The sequence below is a fragment of the Notolepis coatsorum genome, assembly GCF_963971535.1.
Source record: "Notolepis coatsorum genome assembly, chromosome: 14".
Classification (NCBI taxonomy): domain Eukaryota; kingdom Metazoa; phylum Chordata; class Actinopteri; order Aulopiformes; family Paralepididae; genus Notolepis; species Notolepis coatsorum.
In genome coordinates, this window is record NC_140178.1 from 11622591 (window position 1) to 11643359 (window position 20769).

At 46.6% G+C, this 20769-nt stretch overlaps 1 protein-coding gene across 2 annotated transcripts in view; it reads right to left on the reverse strand.

The window, feature by feature from the left end:
- The window catches only part of LOC311239950 (ubiquitin carboxyl-terminal hydrolase 22), a 137620-nt gene that overhangs the window by 45673 nt on the left and 71178 nt on the right, over nt 1–20769 (reverse strand). For both annotated transcript variants that reach the window (XM_084328396.1, XM_084328395.1), the window contains 3 exons: nt 10760–10873; nt 8528–8629; nt 1137–1303 (listed from right to left, as the gene is read on the reverse strand). In XM_084328396.1, coding sequence (XP_084184522.1) covers nt 1137–1303; nt 8528–8629; nt 10760–10873 — 383 coding nt within the window. The remainder of the gene's footprint in view (nt 1–1136; nt 1304–8527; nt 8630–10759; nt 10874–20769) is intronic.

The window sequence follows — 20769 nt, forward strand, 5'->3', positions numbered from 1 at the left end:
GACAAATTTTTTTTATTTTTTTTATTTTTTTTTGGAAATCATCTCGCGGCCCTCCCGTGGCTGCTCGCGGCCCACCTTTGGGTCGCGACCCCGACTTTGGGAACCACTGCGTCTAGAAGAGTATCAACCGTGGCTTGAACGGCGTGCCTCCAGGCCCCGGGGTGGGTGTGTCGAAAAGTGAGATGGTCGCCTCGTCGTTCCTGTGATTTACAGGGGCCCCCCGGGGGGGGGGGGGGGGGGGCACTCTGATCAGCAGGAGTCCAAGCCATAACTGATGATGACTCAAACCATTAAAAGCATAACGCGCCATCTGCAGGCCTATATATATATATATATATATACACACTCACACACACACACACACACACACACCGGCATGTGAGAAGAGAGGAGAGAACGTGTGTGTGTGAGACAGACGGGCACCTATAGGCAGCCATTACATAATAACGTCCAGGGCCAATGGGTTTCTTACAATGCAACACGCTTTACTGAGGACAGTCGGGGGGGGGGGGGGGGGGGGGGGGGGGGAGGAGGCCCGGTGTGTTTAACCCTTTCACTGCCACACGACAGAAGGTTAACCCTTTACTATCACACAACCGACGACGGTCGTTAACCGGCTGTGGTGCGGCAGTGAAAGGGTTAAAACACCCATGCTTGGCGTGGCGCGCGCACAACGGACGGAGGACAAGCGGACAACTGTTGTCGTCGAGGAGGGTTTGTTGTCGCCCCGTGCCCCCCTGATTGTTGGTATGATTTTGCTCTAGTTTGAAAAAAAAAGAAAAAAAAAGTGGATTAAATAAATAAGTGGATTCTCGCTTCGTCTGACGAGACTCTTCCATTCCTTTCAGACAAGGACTTTTTGCTCTCTCTCTCTCTCTCTCTCTCCCTCCCTCCTTCCTTGGGCTTGACAAAAGAGCGACAGTGACTCAGCCTTCTGCAGTGAAGTCCACCGAGAGAGAGAAAGAGCGAGAGAGAGAAAGAGCGAGAAAGAGAAAGAACGAGAGAGGACATTCTGTATCATGTGTATCATAATGTGGTGGTTTCAAATATGACCTCGCATGGTAACAGTCTGACACACACACAAACAAACAAACAAAAGGAGAGACACATTACATCCAACACATTCCACATCTTACCTCCTGAAAGAGCTGAGACATTTCGCACACCAGACAGGAGTTTGATTGCATCTCGCACTTGTGTCTGTCGGAGAGGAAGAAGTCGCGCAGCAGGGGGGTGTGTGTGAGGGCCTGGACGATGCAGTTCATGAAGCACGTGTTGCCCAGGTTGATCAGGCCCCGTAAACCTGTTGGGCGGACGGCAGGACACAGAGACAGAGGGAGGGGGAGGGGGCAGAGAGGGTCAGAATGAAAGAAATCAAACCGTGAATGTGGTGGGAATATATATATTTATTACATGGCGTTTTAACATTCGCCAAAATGCTTGATTGTGATTGGTCAATAGCGCTCGGTTGCCCCCGACAGCGGTCAATTATTTCTCGATAATTCACCGCTGCTACGGGCAACGTGCAATAATGACCGCTGTTAGGGGCAACAGAGCGCTATTGACCAATCACAATCAAGCATTTCGATTGCAGTCACGAAAGCTAAGCTTTACAGCTGCACTACGTCAGGTAATCAGACCACACACCTGCCGGCGAGGAGCAACAGAACAACTGCGTCTGCATTGGATCTCGTCTTGTCGATGGTGTGTATATTGTTAGTAAGTTAGCCCTGTAATAAGCGGGATAATGTATAGCTAATACTCGGTCATTGTAGCAAAATAATTGACCTTCACTGCGTTTAGTTCCAGAACGCAGTGTCTGTCAATTATTTTGCGACAATGACCTCGTAGCTATACATAATCCCTTACATATATGGTGAGAATAAATATACCGGTATATATATATGGTGAGAATAAATATATATATGATGAGAATATATATATATATATATATATTAGGGCTGTCCCCGACTAAGGATTTGGATGGTCGACTAGGATTGGCCAAAATTTGCCATTAGTCGACTATTGGTCTATTGGTTTTTTTTTATCATTCCATTTGGGCTGTGGGGGGTGCTTAATGTCCACTGATGGATACATCTTGATATTTGTCTAGTATAGTGTGTTCATTAGATGGGTGAAATCCTCTTTCAGTGCCTCTGTGCCTGTTTTCGTAGGCAGTTAGCCTCTGGTATGCGTGCCATTAGCGTTAGCCACGCTTCTATGCCTCTTTTCTTTTGAAAAAAATTATAATTTTTTTTAAAATGATTAATATATATATATTTTTTTATTATATTCGACTAAGAGGTTGGCCAGTCAACTACGGCCCCTTTCGACCGATTAGTCGACTAATCGATTAATAGGAGTCTGCCCTAATATATATATATATATGGTGAGAATAAATATATATATATGGTGAGAATAAATGTATATACGGTGAGAATATATATATATGTGGTGAGAATAACTATAAATATGGTGAGAATAAATATATATGGTGAGAATAAATATATATATACAGTATATATACAGGATTTATGATAGCATGTACAAATGCTGTATATACATACATCATGTATGTCTGAATACACCTGCATATAACCCACACAACTCTGCATGATAGCATGTACAATAATGCTGTATATACCGTAACCGTATATATATATATTTAACCACACCCGTCTGTATCTACCTGCACATAGTCCTTTTACATATCTGTAGATACTATATCTATACATATCCTGTATCTACTCCTACTAGTTACGCTGCTGGACAGTATGACTTACTAAGTTACTACCATACCGTCTTTACACCTGTACATACATCTGATTAGCAGTCGCAGTCTCTCTCTCTCTCTCTCTCTCTCTCTCTCTGCTACACCAGAACCACCCACACACAGGCCCGGATCCATCTCTCGACGTTACGCCAGGAGACTTCGGCCTCGCCTATAGACGCGAGGGCAGTGCTTCCCAATCCTCTCCTCGAGGCACCCCAGCCGTTCCATGTATTTGTTAAATTCCATCACCAGCACACCTGATTCAACTAATAAAGGGCTTGTTAAGTTGAATCAGGTGTGCTGGTGGTGGAATTTAACAAATACATGGAACGGCTGGGGTGCTTCGAGGAGAGGATTGGGAACCACTGCGCTAGGGGACAGACATCGAACCGCCGTAGGCGTCCTGGTGGCGCCTCACGCCGCTATAGGACGTGTAGCGCGGGGTCGCAACGTCCTGGGTTCGAATCCGGCCAAGGATATTTGTTGCATGTCGTCCCCCTTCTCTCTGTCTGGTGTCCTGTCACTCACTCACTGTTCTGTCCCCAATAAAAAGGAGAAATGCCCTAAAAACATATCTTTAAAAAAAAAGAAAAAAAATCGAACCATCATCTGAGCCTGGTTAAATGGTAACTACGGTAACGATGTGTACACATTTTTTTATTGGGAGGGCGGTTAGCAGTTAGCTCTTCTAGTCATTTCACAACCTACTTTCCAGTGTTCTCCGTTTAACGTAAGGACACTGAAAGCAACAAATTGTCAAAACAACAAAGTGTGCATTTTACCAGTATGTTTATAGGTGAAGTATTTATTTAACAAGGGGCACTTTGCTACCCCCAACCTCTGGGGGGCGACAGTGGCTCAGGAGGGTTGTCTGGTAGTCGGAAGGTTCCCGGTTCGATTCCCGCTCCTCCTGGGCAGCGTGCCAAAGTGTCCTTGAGCAAGACACTTAACCCCCTAATTGCTCCCGATGAGCAGGTCGGCACCTTGCATGGTTGCCTCAGCCGTCGGTGTGTGAATGGATAAAAATGCAAGAAGAAAAATTGCAAAGTGATTTGTATAAAAGCTGCTATATAAATACTTCTCCCTCTCCCCTCTCTCATGACGAGTGTACAAGCTTACGTCTGCTTCTCCCTCTCCCCTCTCACATGACGAGTGCACAAGCTAACCGCAGATGGACACAAAACCTCCTTGAGGGGCTTATTTACCATTAGGAGCAAAAAGGATGTCTGTCGTTTTATCAATCGTGGCGTTCCGTCGCCAGAGATGAATGGCTTTGTCCTTTGTTTGCTTCACCGCACCGCCAAACAACCCCCGCATCCCCCCCCCTCCCTATCTCTCCCTCCCGGTGCACACTTTGCCTCAGAGCTGGCAATACGCAAATTCAACTATCCAAACCGGTGACATTAATAATTGTTTTGGGATTGCTTGCCCTTTTCAAAAAGGCACGGGCCAGCTGGGGGGAGGAGAGCATGTCAGGGCTGTGCGATATGGACAACATCTTCTATCCCAATATGGGCAATTTCATATATTCTCGACAATGATATATATATATATATATATATCACAAGATAGTAGGTTCTTTTTTTATTTTGTTTAATGTTTTTGGTAGATTTTTATTTGTTTGTACTACCGGGCAGTCCGGTAGAGAGAGAGAGGAAGAACGGGAGACAGAGCGGGGGGGGGGGGGGGGGGGGGGGGGGGAGACATTCGGCAAAGGACGCCGGGTCCGGGAATCGAACCCGGTTGTTGGCCGCTTCGCGACGCAGCGCGTTACATGGGTCGCCACTTGGGTGCCCGATAGTAGGTTTTTCTGTCTTTACAAAACAACCACACATCCCGTCAACTAAATACAAATTAATAATACCCTCATCCACCTCCACTGGCTTCCAGTCAAGTCCCGCATCAACTTCAAGATCCTCCTCATCGGGGGCGGCTAGGTGGTGTAGTGGGCAAGGCGCTCGCCACCAATGCAGGAGACACTGGGTTCGAGCCCAGCTCTCCGCATTGCTATCAGCTTGGCTGGTCGTTCATACTAATACAATTGGCAGTATTAGGGGGTGGGAAGCTGATGGGTGGGGATCGGACGTTGTGGACAGCGACTCCTACAGGTCGGTTGGTGCGCCTGCGCAGCAGAATCAGGAAGCGACGGGGGCGGCGTGTCCCTCCCACGCAGAGAGATCGTGCTGTACAGGTGAAAAGATGCGACGGCTGCTTCCTCGAGTACCGGAGGGGACACGTGATGTAAGGCTTCGTCCACATTGCAACCGGCTTGTGGGAGGCATGGTCTAACAGCGTTCGAGACAGGGGAGGGTAGAAGTGGACGATACGAAATTGGGATGGGAGAAAAATAGAAAATGGGAGAAAAAGTAGATAAAAAAAAAAGATCCTCATCATCGCCTACAAATCCCTTCACTCCCCCTTGCCCCCCCGGTACCAAGCCGACCTCCTCCATCCCTACATCCCGCCCCGGAGGCTGCGGTCTTCCGACTCTGGTCTCCTCTCCATGCCCACCACCAACCTGCGCACTGTCGGTCCCAGAGCCTTCCGTGTTGCTGCCCCCACCCTCTGGAACTCCCTCCCTCCAGACATCCGCAAAGCTACATCCCTGGCCTCAGTCAAATCACTACTCAAATATCACCTCTTCACCAAATGTATTAACGACTCTGCATGACTTCCCTCCTTTACCCAACTGTCTCTCCGATTTCCTTCCCCTTAGTTTGCCCCCCTCTTCTGTTAAGCGCCTTGGGTTCATTCAAAGGCAATATTATAAATTGAAGAAATTATTAAATCAACGTTCCCTTTCCTCCTTTCGTTTGACTGCATGATTGAACGGTGCTTTAAACGTTCCATGTCGCTTTGCATCTTCCGACTCGCCCAGCTCTGCCCCTCATGGCTGTGTTGGGAGTTTGATGTGAGAGACGCGGTCTGTGGCATACTTTGCAAAGTACAGTTTTGTGGTCAGTGTTGGTTTTCTGTTTGTTATTCAAGTCCATGTAGAGCAGGGTCTGAGTGATGTAGAATACTGCTGTGTTTTGCAACAATGAAAATAGAAACGATAGAGGAAAGTCTCCATCAATAGAAATGTTTCCATCATCCAACAATATATATTGGCATATCGCACAGCCCTAGAGCATGTTGTTATACTATTTATTTTACTTTGGATTAATAAAAAATCGATCTTGGGGAGAAGGTGACACAGCCCTAATAGATACATGCAAGCTCAAGAGAGAAGGTCTATACTGAACTCTATGTACTCTACGGTTTCCCATAGTGGATGGTTGGCAGATCTGTGTTGCACAGGAGACAGGGTTCCTACTAGGGGTGTGTATCGCGTACCTGTGTTATCGTTATTGTTCTAATTTTTATATTCAGATCCATCTATTTTATTGCCTATATTTATGGCTTTCTACTATTACCCTGCCCATACCTGTACCTGACACGCCAAATTGTGTGACCAATATTTGTCAGCGAAACTAGATTGAAATGTTTCCATAGCGTTTCCAGTTCCTTTTGGAGATGTTTCTCTGAGCCTTTTGGAGACGTTTCTCTGGGCCTTTTGGAGAGGTTTCTCTGGGCCTTTTTGAGACGTTACTCTGGGCCTTTTGGGGAAGTTTCTCAGGGCCTTTTGGAGACGTTTCTCTGGGCCTTTTGGAGACGTTTCTCTGGGCCTTTTGGAGACGTTACTCTGGGCCTTTTGGAGACGTTACTCTGGGCCTTTTGGAGACGTTTCTTTGGGCCTTTTGGAGACGTTACTCTGGGCCTTTTGGAGACGTTACTCTGGGCCTTTTGGAGACGTTACTCTGGGCCTTTTGGAGACGTTACTCTGGGCCTTTTGGAGACGTTACTCTGGGCCTTTTGGAGACGTTACTCTGGGCCTTTTGGAGACGTTACTCTGGGCCTTTTGGATATATTTCTCTGGGCCTTTTGGAGACGTTACTCTGGGCCTTTTGGAGACGTTACTCTGGGCCTTTTGGATATATTTCTCTGGGCCTTTTGGAGACGTTACTCTGGGCCTTTTGGAGACGTTTCTTTGGGCCTTTTGGAGACGTTACTCTGGGCCTTTTTTTTTAGATGTTTCTCTGGGCCTTTTGGATATATTTCTCTGTGCCTTTTGGAAACGTTACTCTGGGCCTTTTGGAAACGTTTCTCTGGGCCTTTTGGAGATGTTACTCTGGGCCTCGAAAACACAATTAAAAAATGTCACGATTTCCATGAATGTAGGAACGACAGGTGGCATTTTTCCAGACTCATCACTTTGAACAACAGCATTCTTCCCAGTTCTTCATCAGTTATTTTCCCATTAAATTCCAAAGCGTTTCCACAACCTTTCCCATAACATTCCCAACATACTGTACTCCTGCAGTGTAATGAATTAACAACCTTTAAATTTACTTCTATGATATCGTAAAGTGAGTAAGTATGAAAGTATTACTGTGGGAGTTTGGAAGAAAATATAAACGACCGGATTATCACATTTTCACCTAACAACTCTGCTTTTTAAAATACATAAATTATCAAATTATAACCTTGATTTTAAATCTCAAAAAGGTATTTCCAAAACATTTCCAAAACTCCAGGATTTTCATGACTGTGGGAACCCTGCAATAATGAGCTGCACGCTGCCTTGTCTGCACCACGTCTGCCAGCAGGGCAGAGCGAGAGCTCTGATGAAGGCCAGAGGAACAGGTGAGGCCCAGCGCTCCTCTGGGTCCCATCCAACACGGGCCGGTTTGGCTCTATTAGGCCCTGGGAGAGTGCTCTCAGCTGGGGCTTAAACGTTCCAGACTGGCCCTTGGACACACACACACACCCCCGCCCGACCCGCCCCACACACACACGCACACACAAGACACAAAGAGCAGCTGCTGGGGCTACCAACCAATCTGCTTGAAGACAACAGACGGAAGGGGAGGAAGGAGAGGGGGGTAAGGAAGAAGAGACAAAAGAGACAAACTGCTGAGAGAAAGAATGGAATGAACAGAAGGAGACGGAGAGATAGAGACAGAGAGAGGGACAGAGAGACACACAGAGAGACAGAGAAAGAATGGAATGAACAGAAGGAGATAGAGACAGAGAGAGAAAGAGAGAGGGACAGAGAGATAGAGAGGCACAGAGAGACAGAGAAATAATGGAACGAACAGAAGGAGACAGAGACCGAGAGATAGAGACAGAGAGATGGAGAGAGACAGAGAGAGACAGAGATATATACAGAGAGCTAGAGAAAGAGACACAGAAAGAGAGACAGAGAGATAGGTGGAGAGAGAGACAGAGAGACAAAGAGATAGAGACAGAGAGAGAAACAAAAAGAGATAGAGAAAGAGGAGAGAGAGAGACAGGCAGACAGACAGACAGACAGACACAGAAAGAGACAGAGAGACAGACAGACAGACAGACAGACAGAGAGAGAGAGAGAGAGAGAGAGAGAGAGAGACAGACAGACAGACAGAGACATAGAGAGAGACAGGCCCGTCTGTCAGGGAGAGGACAGTGTGTTCCGTCTCTCTCCACGCTGGGGCCTGTGGGGCTGCTGCCCGCTCCTGTTCATCACTCCGGTTGACCTTTGGTGCCCTACTTTAATGCATGAGTAATCCTGACCCCCCCCACCCACACCCACACACCAGGGGTGTGCGCACACAAACATGTCCCACACACACACCCACACACCCACCCACCCACCCCCACACACACACAGCGGTGCAGAGCTAGGCTGATTGGGGTGTGCAGAACCAGAGTGAGGAGCCCATCATCGCCCACCTATGGTACAGTTTGTAGTGATTTTCCTTCGCTTTGGATTGTGCCGTAGTAGGTCCAGCTCCCTCTTGGTGGGCTCCCACGCCGCGTACTTCTCCCCGATGCCTGTGGTTCACGAGACAAAGAGACACCAGATGAGACACCAAGAGACGAGAGACACCAGACAGTAGTCACTTTAAAACCCTTTCACCGCCACACTACAGAAGGTTAACGGTCCGTCTGTAGTGTGGTAGTGAAAGGGTTAACCTTCTGTAGTGTGGCAGTGAAAGGGTTAACCCATTGTCCTATGGCAGTGGAAGGGTTAACCTTCTGTATTGTCGCAGTGAAAGGGTTAACCATTTGGTAGTGCGGTAGTGAAAGGGTTAAGTAGAATTTTACACCTACTGTAGTGCTCCGTTTTAAGCACGTGGAGATTATCTGTGTTGAAAACAACAAGGACATGTGCAGCAGACATGTCGACGAAGAAGTCATCAGACGTGTGGTTACACTTTAAAATATGCAAAGACAAAGACAATGCCCAAAAAGCAGAGTGCCAGATATGCCAGAAGAAAATGGCATATCACAACTCTACAACAACTTTGTCAAATCACCTAAAAAACGTAACTATCGTTGTACACGACGGCGACGCCACACAAAACATTAACACTTTGGGTGCCATGGGTTAAATTCATGATATACCATAGATTGCCAGCTCTATTCGTCTATGGAGAAGTACCCCTTCTTTGCATGGCTATAACTTTTTAAATTCTATTGCTACATTGCCATTATTAGGGCCCATTCAAAGTCCTATATGTATTGTTCATTGTGTAGCAACGTTAAACTTTTTCATTCACATATTCATAGTAAAGTATGGTCTAATGTATAAGTATGTTTTCATCTCTTTCTGCAGCTTTCTCCAGAATGTGATCTATAGCCCCAAATGCATTATATTGATGATGAAATACAGTTTGATGGCAATCGGGGCGATATAAAAAATGTCAATTGGACGTACTTCTAGAATGATCTACGTATGATCTGATGATGACCGGATGGGCGGGGGATCGTTTATAATTCCGTGGGCAGCGTTATATCATTCATCTAGTGTGGGTCATATGTTCATCATAACAGTTTATATGGAACACGATCAAAAATAACGCTGAATCTTACCGGATCTTCCTTGCGCCGTTGGACGATCAGCGTGGTGTAGACCGTTTTCGATTATGGGATGTTTATCCTGATGAACCATTTCCAGCTTGTATAATACTATATACGTCCAAATCATGTTGTTTATCGAGTTATTGGCAATGGATCGCTATATATTGTGACGAGCCAGAGTGCCGGCAGCCAAACCGAGTGCCCGGAAGTAATATGGCCGACCAGCACAACCTCCACAGCACTTCCTGTTTGGCGATTGCGCCGATCGGCCACCAGATGGCGCTCCTGAACCGCCAGAGAGCTCAGTGGGTCCTCCTGGTGGATCTCAGGCCAGCGGAGGGGAAATATGAATCCAATCACAGATTTTTGAAATATTGATATTAAAGACGCTGTAAAGCGTCCTTCGGCAACTTGAGCATGGCCGGGAATGACGCTGTAAAGTGTTTCCCGGCAGTTAAAGTGTTAATAAGGCTATGCCTATGCTGCTATGACTAATGTGTTACCAAGTTGGCTAATTTAATTGTAATCATCTGCTTTTGTAGGTGCATTGTCTGATATAATTATAAATTAAATATAATATAATTGTTTGCTTGATAGACGAAGGTTGCAACATAATTATGTAATGTCATGTCGTTGGCTGCGAGAGCAGCCCCACTGCACCCAGGCAGCGCAGCCGAGTGAAACCTTGTCGAAAGGGGCTACTTAATTAATTAATCCAATCCACTTTATTTATAGAGCACATTTAAAAACAACAAAGTTTACCAAAGTGCTGTACAAGTCCCACAACATAAGATACATTTATAATTATTTTTTATAAAAAATATATAATACTTTTTTTTTTTTTTTCTCGAAGCTTGGAATTAAAATCGAAGCTCGGCCCCGAAGCTTCGATTGCCAAAAAAAGCTTCGAAGGTCAGCCCTACTGTGTATAGCATGGAATGTTGCTATTGTTATGTTGTATAGCCATGTTTTCAGAGATGTTTTTATTGTTGTTGTTTTTGTTACTCGTGCAAGCTACAATAATTGCCCCAGGTGGGATCAATAAAGTTCTCCAGGTCAAAAACGGTCTAAAAACAACAACAACAACAACGGTTGACCTACCTTGCAATTTCCAGGCTTTCCTCTGTTCTTCTTTGGCAATCTGTTCCATGTCTTTGTCGTATATGTAGTCTTGACACACAAAACAATATATTCCACCGTATAATAAGTCTATCGCTGGGAGTGGGGGAAGGAGAGAGAGAGAGAGAAAAAAAAAGAGAAAAAGAGAATGCACAATAATTAGAAACAGGTTTTCTTTTTCAGCAAAACAATACCTTGGGTTTCATTACATGCGCAGCCAGGGCCTTGAGACAAGCTCTTATTCTCCCTCTCTCCATTTACATTTACATTCTCTCCTTCTCCAAGTACTTTCCATTCACAGTTCTATCGATTCTTTTGTTTTTTTTGTCTTTCCATCTCGCTGCTTTGAACAATTACACCAGAAACTGAAAGCCAATTAAATAGTTGTGTTCATCTCCTTCGCCCTGCCTGCTCTTACAACTAGTACCCCCCCCCCCTCCCCCCCGATCCCCCCCCCGTCAATTCTCAAACTCCACGGCAACAATACCTAGGTTCTGTTGCCGTGACAACGTATTTTTAGCCGGACCAGACGTTTGTCGGTTCTTTGGTGCCGTGCGCATTGTGAACGTGGAGTTGCAGAGAATAATAACCAACAGATACATCAATGAGGAACGTGTGAATGGAACTCATGTTGTATTGTGGCTGTGTGTTCTCTTCAACGCACGTGATCGTGTGTGTGTGTGTGTGTGTGTGTGTGTGTGTGTGTGTGAGAGCAGTGATAGTGCTAGAGTAATGGGCTAGCTATATATATATATATATATATATGATACAGCATTATTGTCCATGCTATCACACAGAGTTGTATGGGTTAGTAATATGCAGGTGTATAAGTAGGTATATATAGATGGATTATATGCAGGAATATTCAGACGGACATGCTGTGTTGGGTCTTTTAACGCCGTCTTCATTATCTGCGCTAAATAACGCTGACGGGCACATTAAGAAACAGCGAGGGGAGGAGAGGCGGACGAGGAAGCAGATCTGAGGCCAGTAGCGAGACAAGAGAGAGCCTGGGAACCAGTAACCGACAGAGAGGAGGAAGCAGATCTGAGGCCAGTAGTGAGCCAAGAGAGAGCCTGGGAACCAGTAACCGACAGAGAGGAGGAAGCAGATCTGAGGCCAGTAGTGGGCAGACTGAGAGAGCGAGAGACAGAGACAGAGAGACAGAGAGACAGAGAGACAGAGACAGAGAGAGACAGAGACAGAGAGAGACAGAGAGAGAGACAGAGAGAGACAGACGCAGACAGAGAGAGAGAGAGAGACAGAGACAGAGAGAGAGACAGAGGGAGAGAGAGGGAGATAGAGAGAGAGAGGGAGATAGAGAGAGAGAGATACAGAGACAGAGAGAGAGGGAGACAGAGAGAGAGACAGAGAGCGAGAGACGCAGACAGAGACAGAGAGACAGAGAGGGAGAGAGACGCAGACAGAGACAGAGGGAGAGAGGGAGAGAGAGACAGAATCAGAGAGAGAGGGAGAGACAGAGAGAGACAGAGAGCGAGAGACGCAGACAGAGACAGAGAGAGAGACAGAGGGAAAGAGAGGGAGATAGAGAGAGATACAGAGACAGAGAGAGAGACAGAGACAGACAGACAGACAGACAGACAGAGAGAGAGAGAGAGAAAATTCTAAATTCCGTAATAAATCCAATAATATTATATGGCAGTGAAGTGTGGGGTCCATTAACTAACCAAGATTTCCCAAAATGGGAAAAACACCCATTAGAAGTACTGCATGCAGAATTGTGCAAAAACCTACTTAAGGTCCACAGACACACTGCCAATAATGCATGCAGGGCAGAACTCGGCCAATACCCCCTAATCATTCAAATTCAAAAGCGAGCCATAACATTTTACACACACCTCCAATCAAGTGACCCCCACTCCTACCACTACAAAGCCCTTCAGAGCCAAGAGATGAACCCAGATAAGAGTCCCCTCTGCCAGCTAGTCAGAAATCTCTGCCCACAAATGCCTCAGGACAGATACCAAAAAATCTGGCCCAACCAAATAACCTCAAAACAAAAAGAAAACTATATAGAATATTGGAACAAATCAACCAAATCTCAAAGTAAATTAGAATTCTATTTGACCCTAAACAGAGAGTACACGGTGGCAGAATACCTGACCACTGTGAATGATATCAAATTAAGAAAGACATTGACACGGTACAGACTGAGTGGACATAGTCTAGCCATAGAAACAGGCCGTCACAGGCAGAACTGGCTGCCCAGAGAGGCCAGGCTGTGTTCACTTTGTCATCAGGGGGATGTTGAGACAGAACCTCACTTCCTACTATACTGTGAGAAATACAAGGATCTAAGAGAAGTTTTCTTTTATAAAATAAATAAAATTGATCCACAGTTTATCCATCTCCCTGATAATCAAAAGCTGTTATATATATGTGGGGAGAAAAGTCAGTGTACAGTATTAGCTGCAAAATATGTAGATGGTTGTCATACAATAAGAGAACAAGCCCTGTAAATACATGTATCTGGGTGGCTACATCTGTAAAATGACTACCCGATTGAATGATTATTTTGTAATTTAATATGTTTCTGTTGATTGTTTTACTTATTGCTAATATTATGGTATGTTTTATTGCTTAATAATATATATGTTATTGTTTGTATGTTGGACTTGCTTTGGCAATAAGTATGTTGATATTTCATGCCAATAAAGCCTATTTGAATTGAAAATTGAATTGAATTGAGAGAGAGAGACAGAGAGAGACAGAGAGAGACACAGAGAGAGAAACAGAGACAGAGACAGAGACAGAGAGAGAGAGAGAGAGAGAAAGAGAGAAAGAGAAAGAGAGAGAAAGAACCAGTAACCTAGGAACCGACAGAGGAGGAGGAGGAGGATGTAGGCTAGGACTGCTACACACAGCGGGAGCAGAAATACATCTGGCACACGGAGGAGAGGAGGAGAGGGAGGGATGACTAAGGGACGGGGTGGAGTGTGGGGGGGGGGTAGATGAAGAGATGAGAGAGGAAGGAGTGAAAGGAATCCGGCTGAGAAGAAGAGAGAGGTTGCTGGCTGTCTGTCTAGCAGTCGGGGGAGTTGGGATTAATTTGATTATGGGAGCGGTGGAACAGAGTGGCAATGCCAGGGAGGCTCCTGTGGAAAGCTGCGGGCTAATTAACACTGTGGAGCCCTGCACTCTGTGTGCGTGTGTGTACATGTGTGTGTGTGTGTGTACACGTGTGTGTGTGCGTGCGCATGCGAGGGGAAAAACAAGCATATATGCAGGTGCACGTGCGAGGGAAATAAAAAAACGTATCCTCAGAAATACATGACGCGAGGCGCCTAGGAACAACCCACTGTGTCGCCCAGGAACAACCCACTGTGTCGTCTAGGAACAACCCACTGTGTCGTCTAGGAACAACCCACTGTGTCACCCAGGAACAACCCACTGTGTCACCCAGGAACAACCCACTGTGTCGCCCAGGAACAACCCACTGTGTCGTCTAGGAACAACCCACTGTGTCACCCAGGAACAACCCACTGTGTCTCCTAGGAACAACCCACTGTGTCTCCTAGGAACAACCCACTGTGTCGCCCAGGAACAACCCACTGTGTCGCCCAGGAACAACCCACTGTGTCGCCCAGGAACCCACTGTGTCGCCCAGGAACAACCCACTGTGTCTCCTAGGAACAACCCACCACGTCTAGGAACAACCCACCACGTCTAGGAACAACCCACTGTGTCGTCTAGGAACAACCCACTGTGTCGTCTAGGAACAACCCACTGTGTCTCCTAGGAACAACCCACTGTGTCGCCCAGGAACAACCCACTGTGTCTCCTAGGAACAACCCACTGTGTCTCCTAGGAACAACCCACTGTGTCGTCTAGGAACAACCCACTGTGTCGTCTAGGAACAACCCACTGTGTCTCCTAGGAACAACCCACCGTGTCGTGTAGGAACAACCCACCGTGTCGTCTAGGAACAACCCACTGTGTCGCCCAGGAACAACCAACTGTGTCGCCCAGGAACAACCCACTGTGTCGTCTAGGAACAACCCACTGTGTCGTCTAGGAACAACCCACTGTGTCGCCTAGGAACAACCCACTGTGTCTCCTAGGAACAACCCACTGTGTCGCCTAGGAACAACCCACTGTGTCGCCCAGGAACAACCCACTGTGTCTCCCAGGAACAACCCACTGTGTCTCCCAGGAACAACCCACTGTGTCACCTAGGAACAACCCACTGTGTCTCCTAGGAACAACCCACTGTGTCGTCTAGGAACAACCCACTGTGTCGCCTAGGAACAACCCACTGTGTCGCCCAGGAACAACCCACTGTGTCGCCTAGGAACAACCCACTGTGTCTCCTAGGAACAACCCACTGTGTCGTCTAGGAACAACCCACTGTGTCGCCCAGGAACAACCCACTGTGTCGCCCAGGAACAACCCACTGTGTCGCCCAGGAACAACCCACTGTGTCGCCTAGGAACAACCCACTGTGTCTCCTAGGAACAACCCACTGTGTCGTCTAGGAACAACCCACTGTGTCTCCTAGGAACAACCCACTGTGTCGCCCAGGAACAACCCACTGTGTCACCTAGGAACAACCCACTGTGTCGCCCAGGAACAACCCACCGTGTCGCCCAGGAACAACCCACTGTGTCGTCTAGGAACAACCCACTGTGTCGTCTAGGAACAACCCACTGTGTCGCCTAGGAACAACCCACTGTGTTGCCCAGGAACAACCCACTGTGTCGCCCAGGAACAACCCACTGTGTCGTCTAGGAACAACCCACTGTGTCTCCCAGGAACAACCCACTGTGTCGCCCAGGAACAACCCACTGTGTCGTCTAGGAACAACCCACTGTGTCGTCTAGGAACAACCCACTGTCGCAGAGACTTCTCCGGGGCGATTAGCGAAGGAGGAACACCTGTAGACCACAGTAGACCTCAGAACGCAAAAAAACGAACAAACTAAAACGGAAAACGCAAAAAAACAAAAAAAACTAAAGCAAAGAAAACGAAAAAAAAATGAAAAAAAAAAGAATGAGCTAAAACGAAAACGAAAAAAAAATAAAGCAAAAAAAATAACGCAAAAAAACGAACGAACTAGAAAGAAAACGAACTAAAACAAAAACGAATGCATGAAAACGGATGCAAAAAAATTAATGCAAAAGAACGAATGAACTAAAACGAAAATGAACGAAAAAAAAATAACACAAACGAACGAAAAAAACGAACTAACTAAAACAAAAACGCAAAAAAACTAACGCAAAAAAACGAACGAACTAAAACGAAAAAGAACAAAAAAAAAAAAACGCAAAAAAACCCACTGTCTCCTAGGAACAACCCACTGTGTCGCCCAGGAACAACCCACTGTGTCTCCTAGGAACAACCCACTGTGTCTCCTAGGAACAACCCACCACGTCTAGGAACAACCCACTGTGTCGTCTAGGAACAACCCACTGTGTCACCTAGGAACAACCCACTGTGTCGTCTAGGAACAACCCACTGTGTCTCCTAGGAACAACCCACCACGTCTAGGAACAACCCACTGTGTCGTCTAGGAACAACCCACTGTGTCGTCTAGGAACAACCCACTGTGTCGTCTAGGAACAACCCACTGTGTCACCCAGGAACAACCCACTGTGTCTCCTAGGAACAACCCACTGTGTCTCCTAGGAACAACCCACTGTGTCTCCTAGGAACAACCCACCACGTCTAGGAACAACCCACTGTGTCGTCTAGGAACAACCCACTGTGTCTCCTAGGAACAACCCACTGTGTCACCTAGGAACAACCCACTGTGTCTCCTAGGAACAACCCACTGTGTCACCTAGGAACAACCCACTGTGTCGTCTAGGAACAACCCACTGTGTCACCTAGGAACAACCCACTGTGTCTCCTAGGAACAACCCACTGTGTCACCTAGGAACAACCCACTGTGTCGCCCAGGAACAACCCACTGTGTCGCCCAGGAACAACCCACCACGTCTAGGAACAACCCACTGTGTCGCCCAGGAACAACCCACTGTGTCGTCTAGGAACAACCCACTGTGTCACCTAGGAACAACCCACTGTGTCGCCTAGGAACAACCCACTGTGTCTAGGAACAACCCACTGTATCGCCTAGGAACAACCCACTGTGTCGTCTAGGAACAACCCACTGTGTCGCCTAGGAACAACCCACTGTGTCGTCTAGGAACAACCCACTGTGTCGTCTAGGAACAACCCACTGTGTCACCTAGGAACAACCCACTGTGTCGCCTAGGAACAACCCACTGTGTCGCCTAGGAACAACCCACTGTGTCGTCTAGGAACAACCCACTGTGTCTCCTAGGAACAACCCACTGTCGCCTAGGAACAACCCACTGTGTCGCCTAGGAACAACCCACTGTCGTCTAGGAACAACCCACTGTGTCGTCTAGGAACAACCCACTGTGTCTCCTAGGAACAACCCACTGTCGCCCAGGAACAACCCACTGTGTCTCCTAGGAACAACCCACTGTGTCGCCCAGGAACAACCCACTGTGTCGTCTAGGAACAACCCACTGTGTCGTCTAGGAACAACCCACTGTGTCGTCTAGGAACAACCCACTGTGTCGTCTAGGAACAACCCACTGTGTCGCCTAGGAACAACCCACTGTGTCGTCCAGGAACAACCCACTGTGTCGCCCAGGAACAACCCACTGTGTCGTCTAGGAACAACCCACTGTGTCGTCTAGGAACAACCCACTGTGTCGCCCAGGAACAACCCACTGTGTCGCCCAGGAACAACCCACTGTGTCGAGGAACAACCCACTGTGTCGAGGAACAACCCACTGTGTCGCCTAGGAACAACCCACTGTGTCTAGGAACAACCCACTGTGTCGCCTAGGAACAACCCACTGTGTCGCCCAGGAACAACCCACTGTGTCGCCTAGGAACAACCCACTGTGTCGCCTAGGAACAACCCACTGTGTCGCCCAGGAACAACCCACTGTGTCGCCCAGGAACAACCCACTGTGTCGCCCAGGAACAACCCACTGTGTCTCCTAGGAACAACCCACTGTGTCGTCTAGGAACAACCCACTGTGTCTCCCAGGAACAACCCACTGTGTCGCCTAGGAACAACCCACTGTGTCTCCCAGGAACAACCCACTGTGTCGTCTAGGAACAACCCACTGTGTCGCCCAGGAACAACCCACTGTGTCGCCTAGGAACAACCCACTGTGTCGCCCAGGAACAACCCACTGTGTCTCCCAGGAACAACCCACTGTGTCTCCCAGGAACAACCCACTGTGTCGTCCAGGAACAACCCACTGTGTCACCCAGGAACAACCCACTGTGTCGTCTAGGAACAACCCACTGTGTCGTCTAGGAACAACCCACTGTGTCGCCTAGGAACAACCCACTGTGTTGCCCAGGAACAACCCACTGTGTCGCCCAGGAACAACCCACTGTGTCGTCTAGGAACAACCCACTGTGGCTGCGTTTACATGGACAGTTTATTCCCCTTTTCATTCGGAATTAACGTTAAATCCTATTTAAAGTTATCATGTAAACATCTGAAAATACTTAATTCCGAATGAAAATGGCCATTCCGAAATAAAATCCATTCCGATGTAAGTGGCCGGTTTATTCCGTTTATCATTCCGAATTAAAGCTTTTCCTGTCCATGTAAACGCTTTTTCGGAATTAGTTCCCCCCGGTCTTTCTGCACATGATCGCGCATAGGCTACAGTACACATAGATGATCGCGAACAGGGGCACATATTGTTCCATAGCATACGCCTTCAGTTGATCATGACAAATCCTCTCTTACCTTGACGATTAAAAAGCCCCCATAATTTAGTAAATAAAGCTGTAGCCAGCCAGCTAGTATTGATGCTATACAAAATGCTATCCACAAAATAGCTACATAGCTAACCAACTAAATACAATGGTATCCTGAGGTAACGTTAGATACAACGTTTGCTAGTCGAAATGACTGGACACACACAGGGACAAGTTAAACATCAATCAATTAATTTATTCCAACAGGTAGTTTGAGCTGCATGTGAGCCGCGGTCTTTCTCTCCTCTCCTTTGGAAACGAATGATGATACGTTAGCTAGAAAAAGCACAGAACCGGCCGGCAAAAGTGAAGCTGCTAGCAACAGACACTATAATACTTCCGTCGCGGGATTTCAAAATAAAAGAGCGACGTCTAAAAGCACCGTAAATAGGTTTATTTTGTACATTATCTAACGTTAACACGAACCTAAACTAACTTTAGATTAGTTTAGGTTCGTGTATAGATATATATATTAGATATTGTAAAGAATAAACGTATTTACGGTGCTTTTAGACGTCGCTCTTTTATTTTGAAACCCCCCGCCCGGAAGTAAAAATTATGCTTATTTGTCTGCTTGTATCAATGGGTTGCTACATACGGGGTACAATGTTACATAGGCTGTGCGTCGATGTTGCAGAAGCATAAAGGCCTGCAACACCTTTGCTTTGTCGATGTTGTGGTGCAGTTGCTTTGAAGTTGCTGTAGCATTTAGAGGCCTTTAACGTTAGCAGAATAGACACACCGAGAGTCTGGTTAATGTTGTTTGGTACGCTAGCACAGTAGCTGAGAATACCGGTCGCAGCTGTTTGTTTACTTCTGGTAAACGTAATGACGTTAACATCCTGTTTACGTTTACCCAATCAGAAGCCTTCCCAGCCCCAAACCTTACGATGACTCGAAAACTCCCGATTAGACAGTGACTTTCATGTAAACACCTTGTCGGAATTAAGATTTGACATGTAAACTCGCATGATTTTTTTTTACATCCGAATGATTTGATTCCGAAGTTATAATTCGGAATTAAAAGTCACCATGTAACCGCAGTGTGTGTCTCCCAGGAACAACCCACTGTGTCGCCCAGGAACAACCCACTGTGTCGTCTAGGAACAACCCACTGTGTCGTCTAGGAACAACCCACTGTCGCAGAGACTTCTCCGGGGCGATTAGCGAAGGAGGAACACCTGTAGACCACAGTAGACCTCAGAACGCAAAAAAACGAACAAACTAAAACGGAAAACGCAAAAAAACAAAAAAAAAACTAAAGCAAAGAAAACGAAAAAAAAATGAAAAAAAAAAGAATGAGCTAAAACGAAAACGAAAAAAAAATAAAGCAAAAAAAATAACGCAAAAAAACGAACGAACTAGAAAGAAAACGAACTAAAACAAAAACGAATGCATGAAAACGGATGCAAAAAAATTAATGCAAAAGAACGAATGAACTAAAACGAACTAAAATGAAAATGAACGAAAAAAAAATAACACAAACGAACGAAAAAAACGAACTAACTAAAACAAAAACGCAAAAAAACTAACGCAAAAAAACGAACGAACTAAAACGAAAAAGAACAAAAAAAAAAAAACGCAAAAAAACCCACTGTCTCCTAGGAACAACCCACTGTGTCGCCCAGGAACAACCCACTGTGTCTCCTAGGAACAACCCACTGTGTCTCCTAGGAACAACCCACCACGTCTAGGAACAACCCACTGTGTCGTCTAGGAACAACCCAATGTGTCACCTAGGAACAACCCACTGTGTCGTCTAGGAACAACCCACTGTGTCTCCTAGGAACAACCCACCACGTCTAGGAACAACCCACTGTGTCGTCTAGGAACAACCCACTGTGTCGTCTAGGAACAACCCACTGTGTCGTCTAGGAACAACCCACTGTGTCACCCAGGAACAACCCACTGTGTCTCCTAGGAACAACCCACTGTGTCTCCTAGGAACAACCCACTGTGTCTCCTAGGAACAACCCACCACGTCTAGGAACAACCCACTGTGTCGTCTAGGAACAACCCACTGTGTCTCCTAGGAACAACCCACTGTGTCACCTAGGAACAACCCACTGTGTCACCTAGGAACAACCCACTGTGTCACCTAGGAACAACCCACTGTGTCGTCTAGGAACAACCCACTGTGTCACCTAGGAACAACCCACTGTGTCTCCTAGGAACAACCCACTGTGTCACCTAGGAACAACCCACTGTGTCGC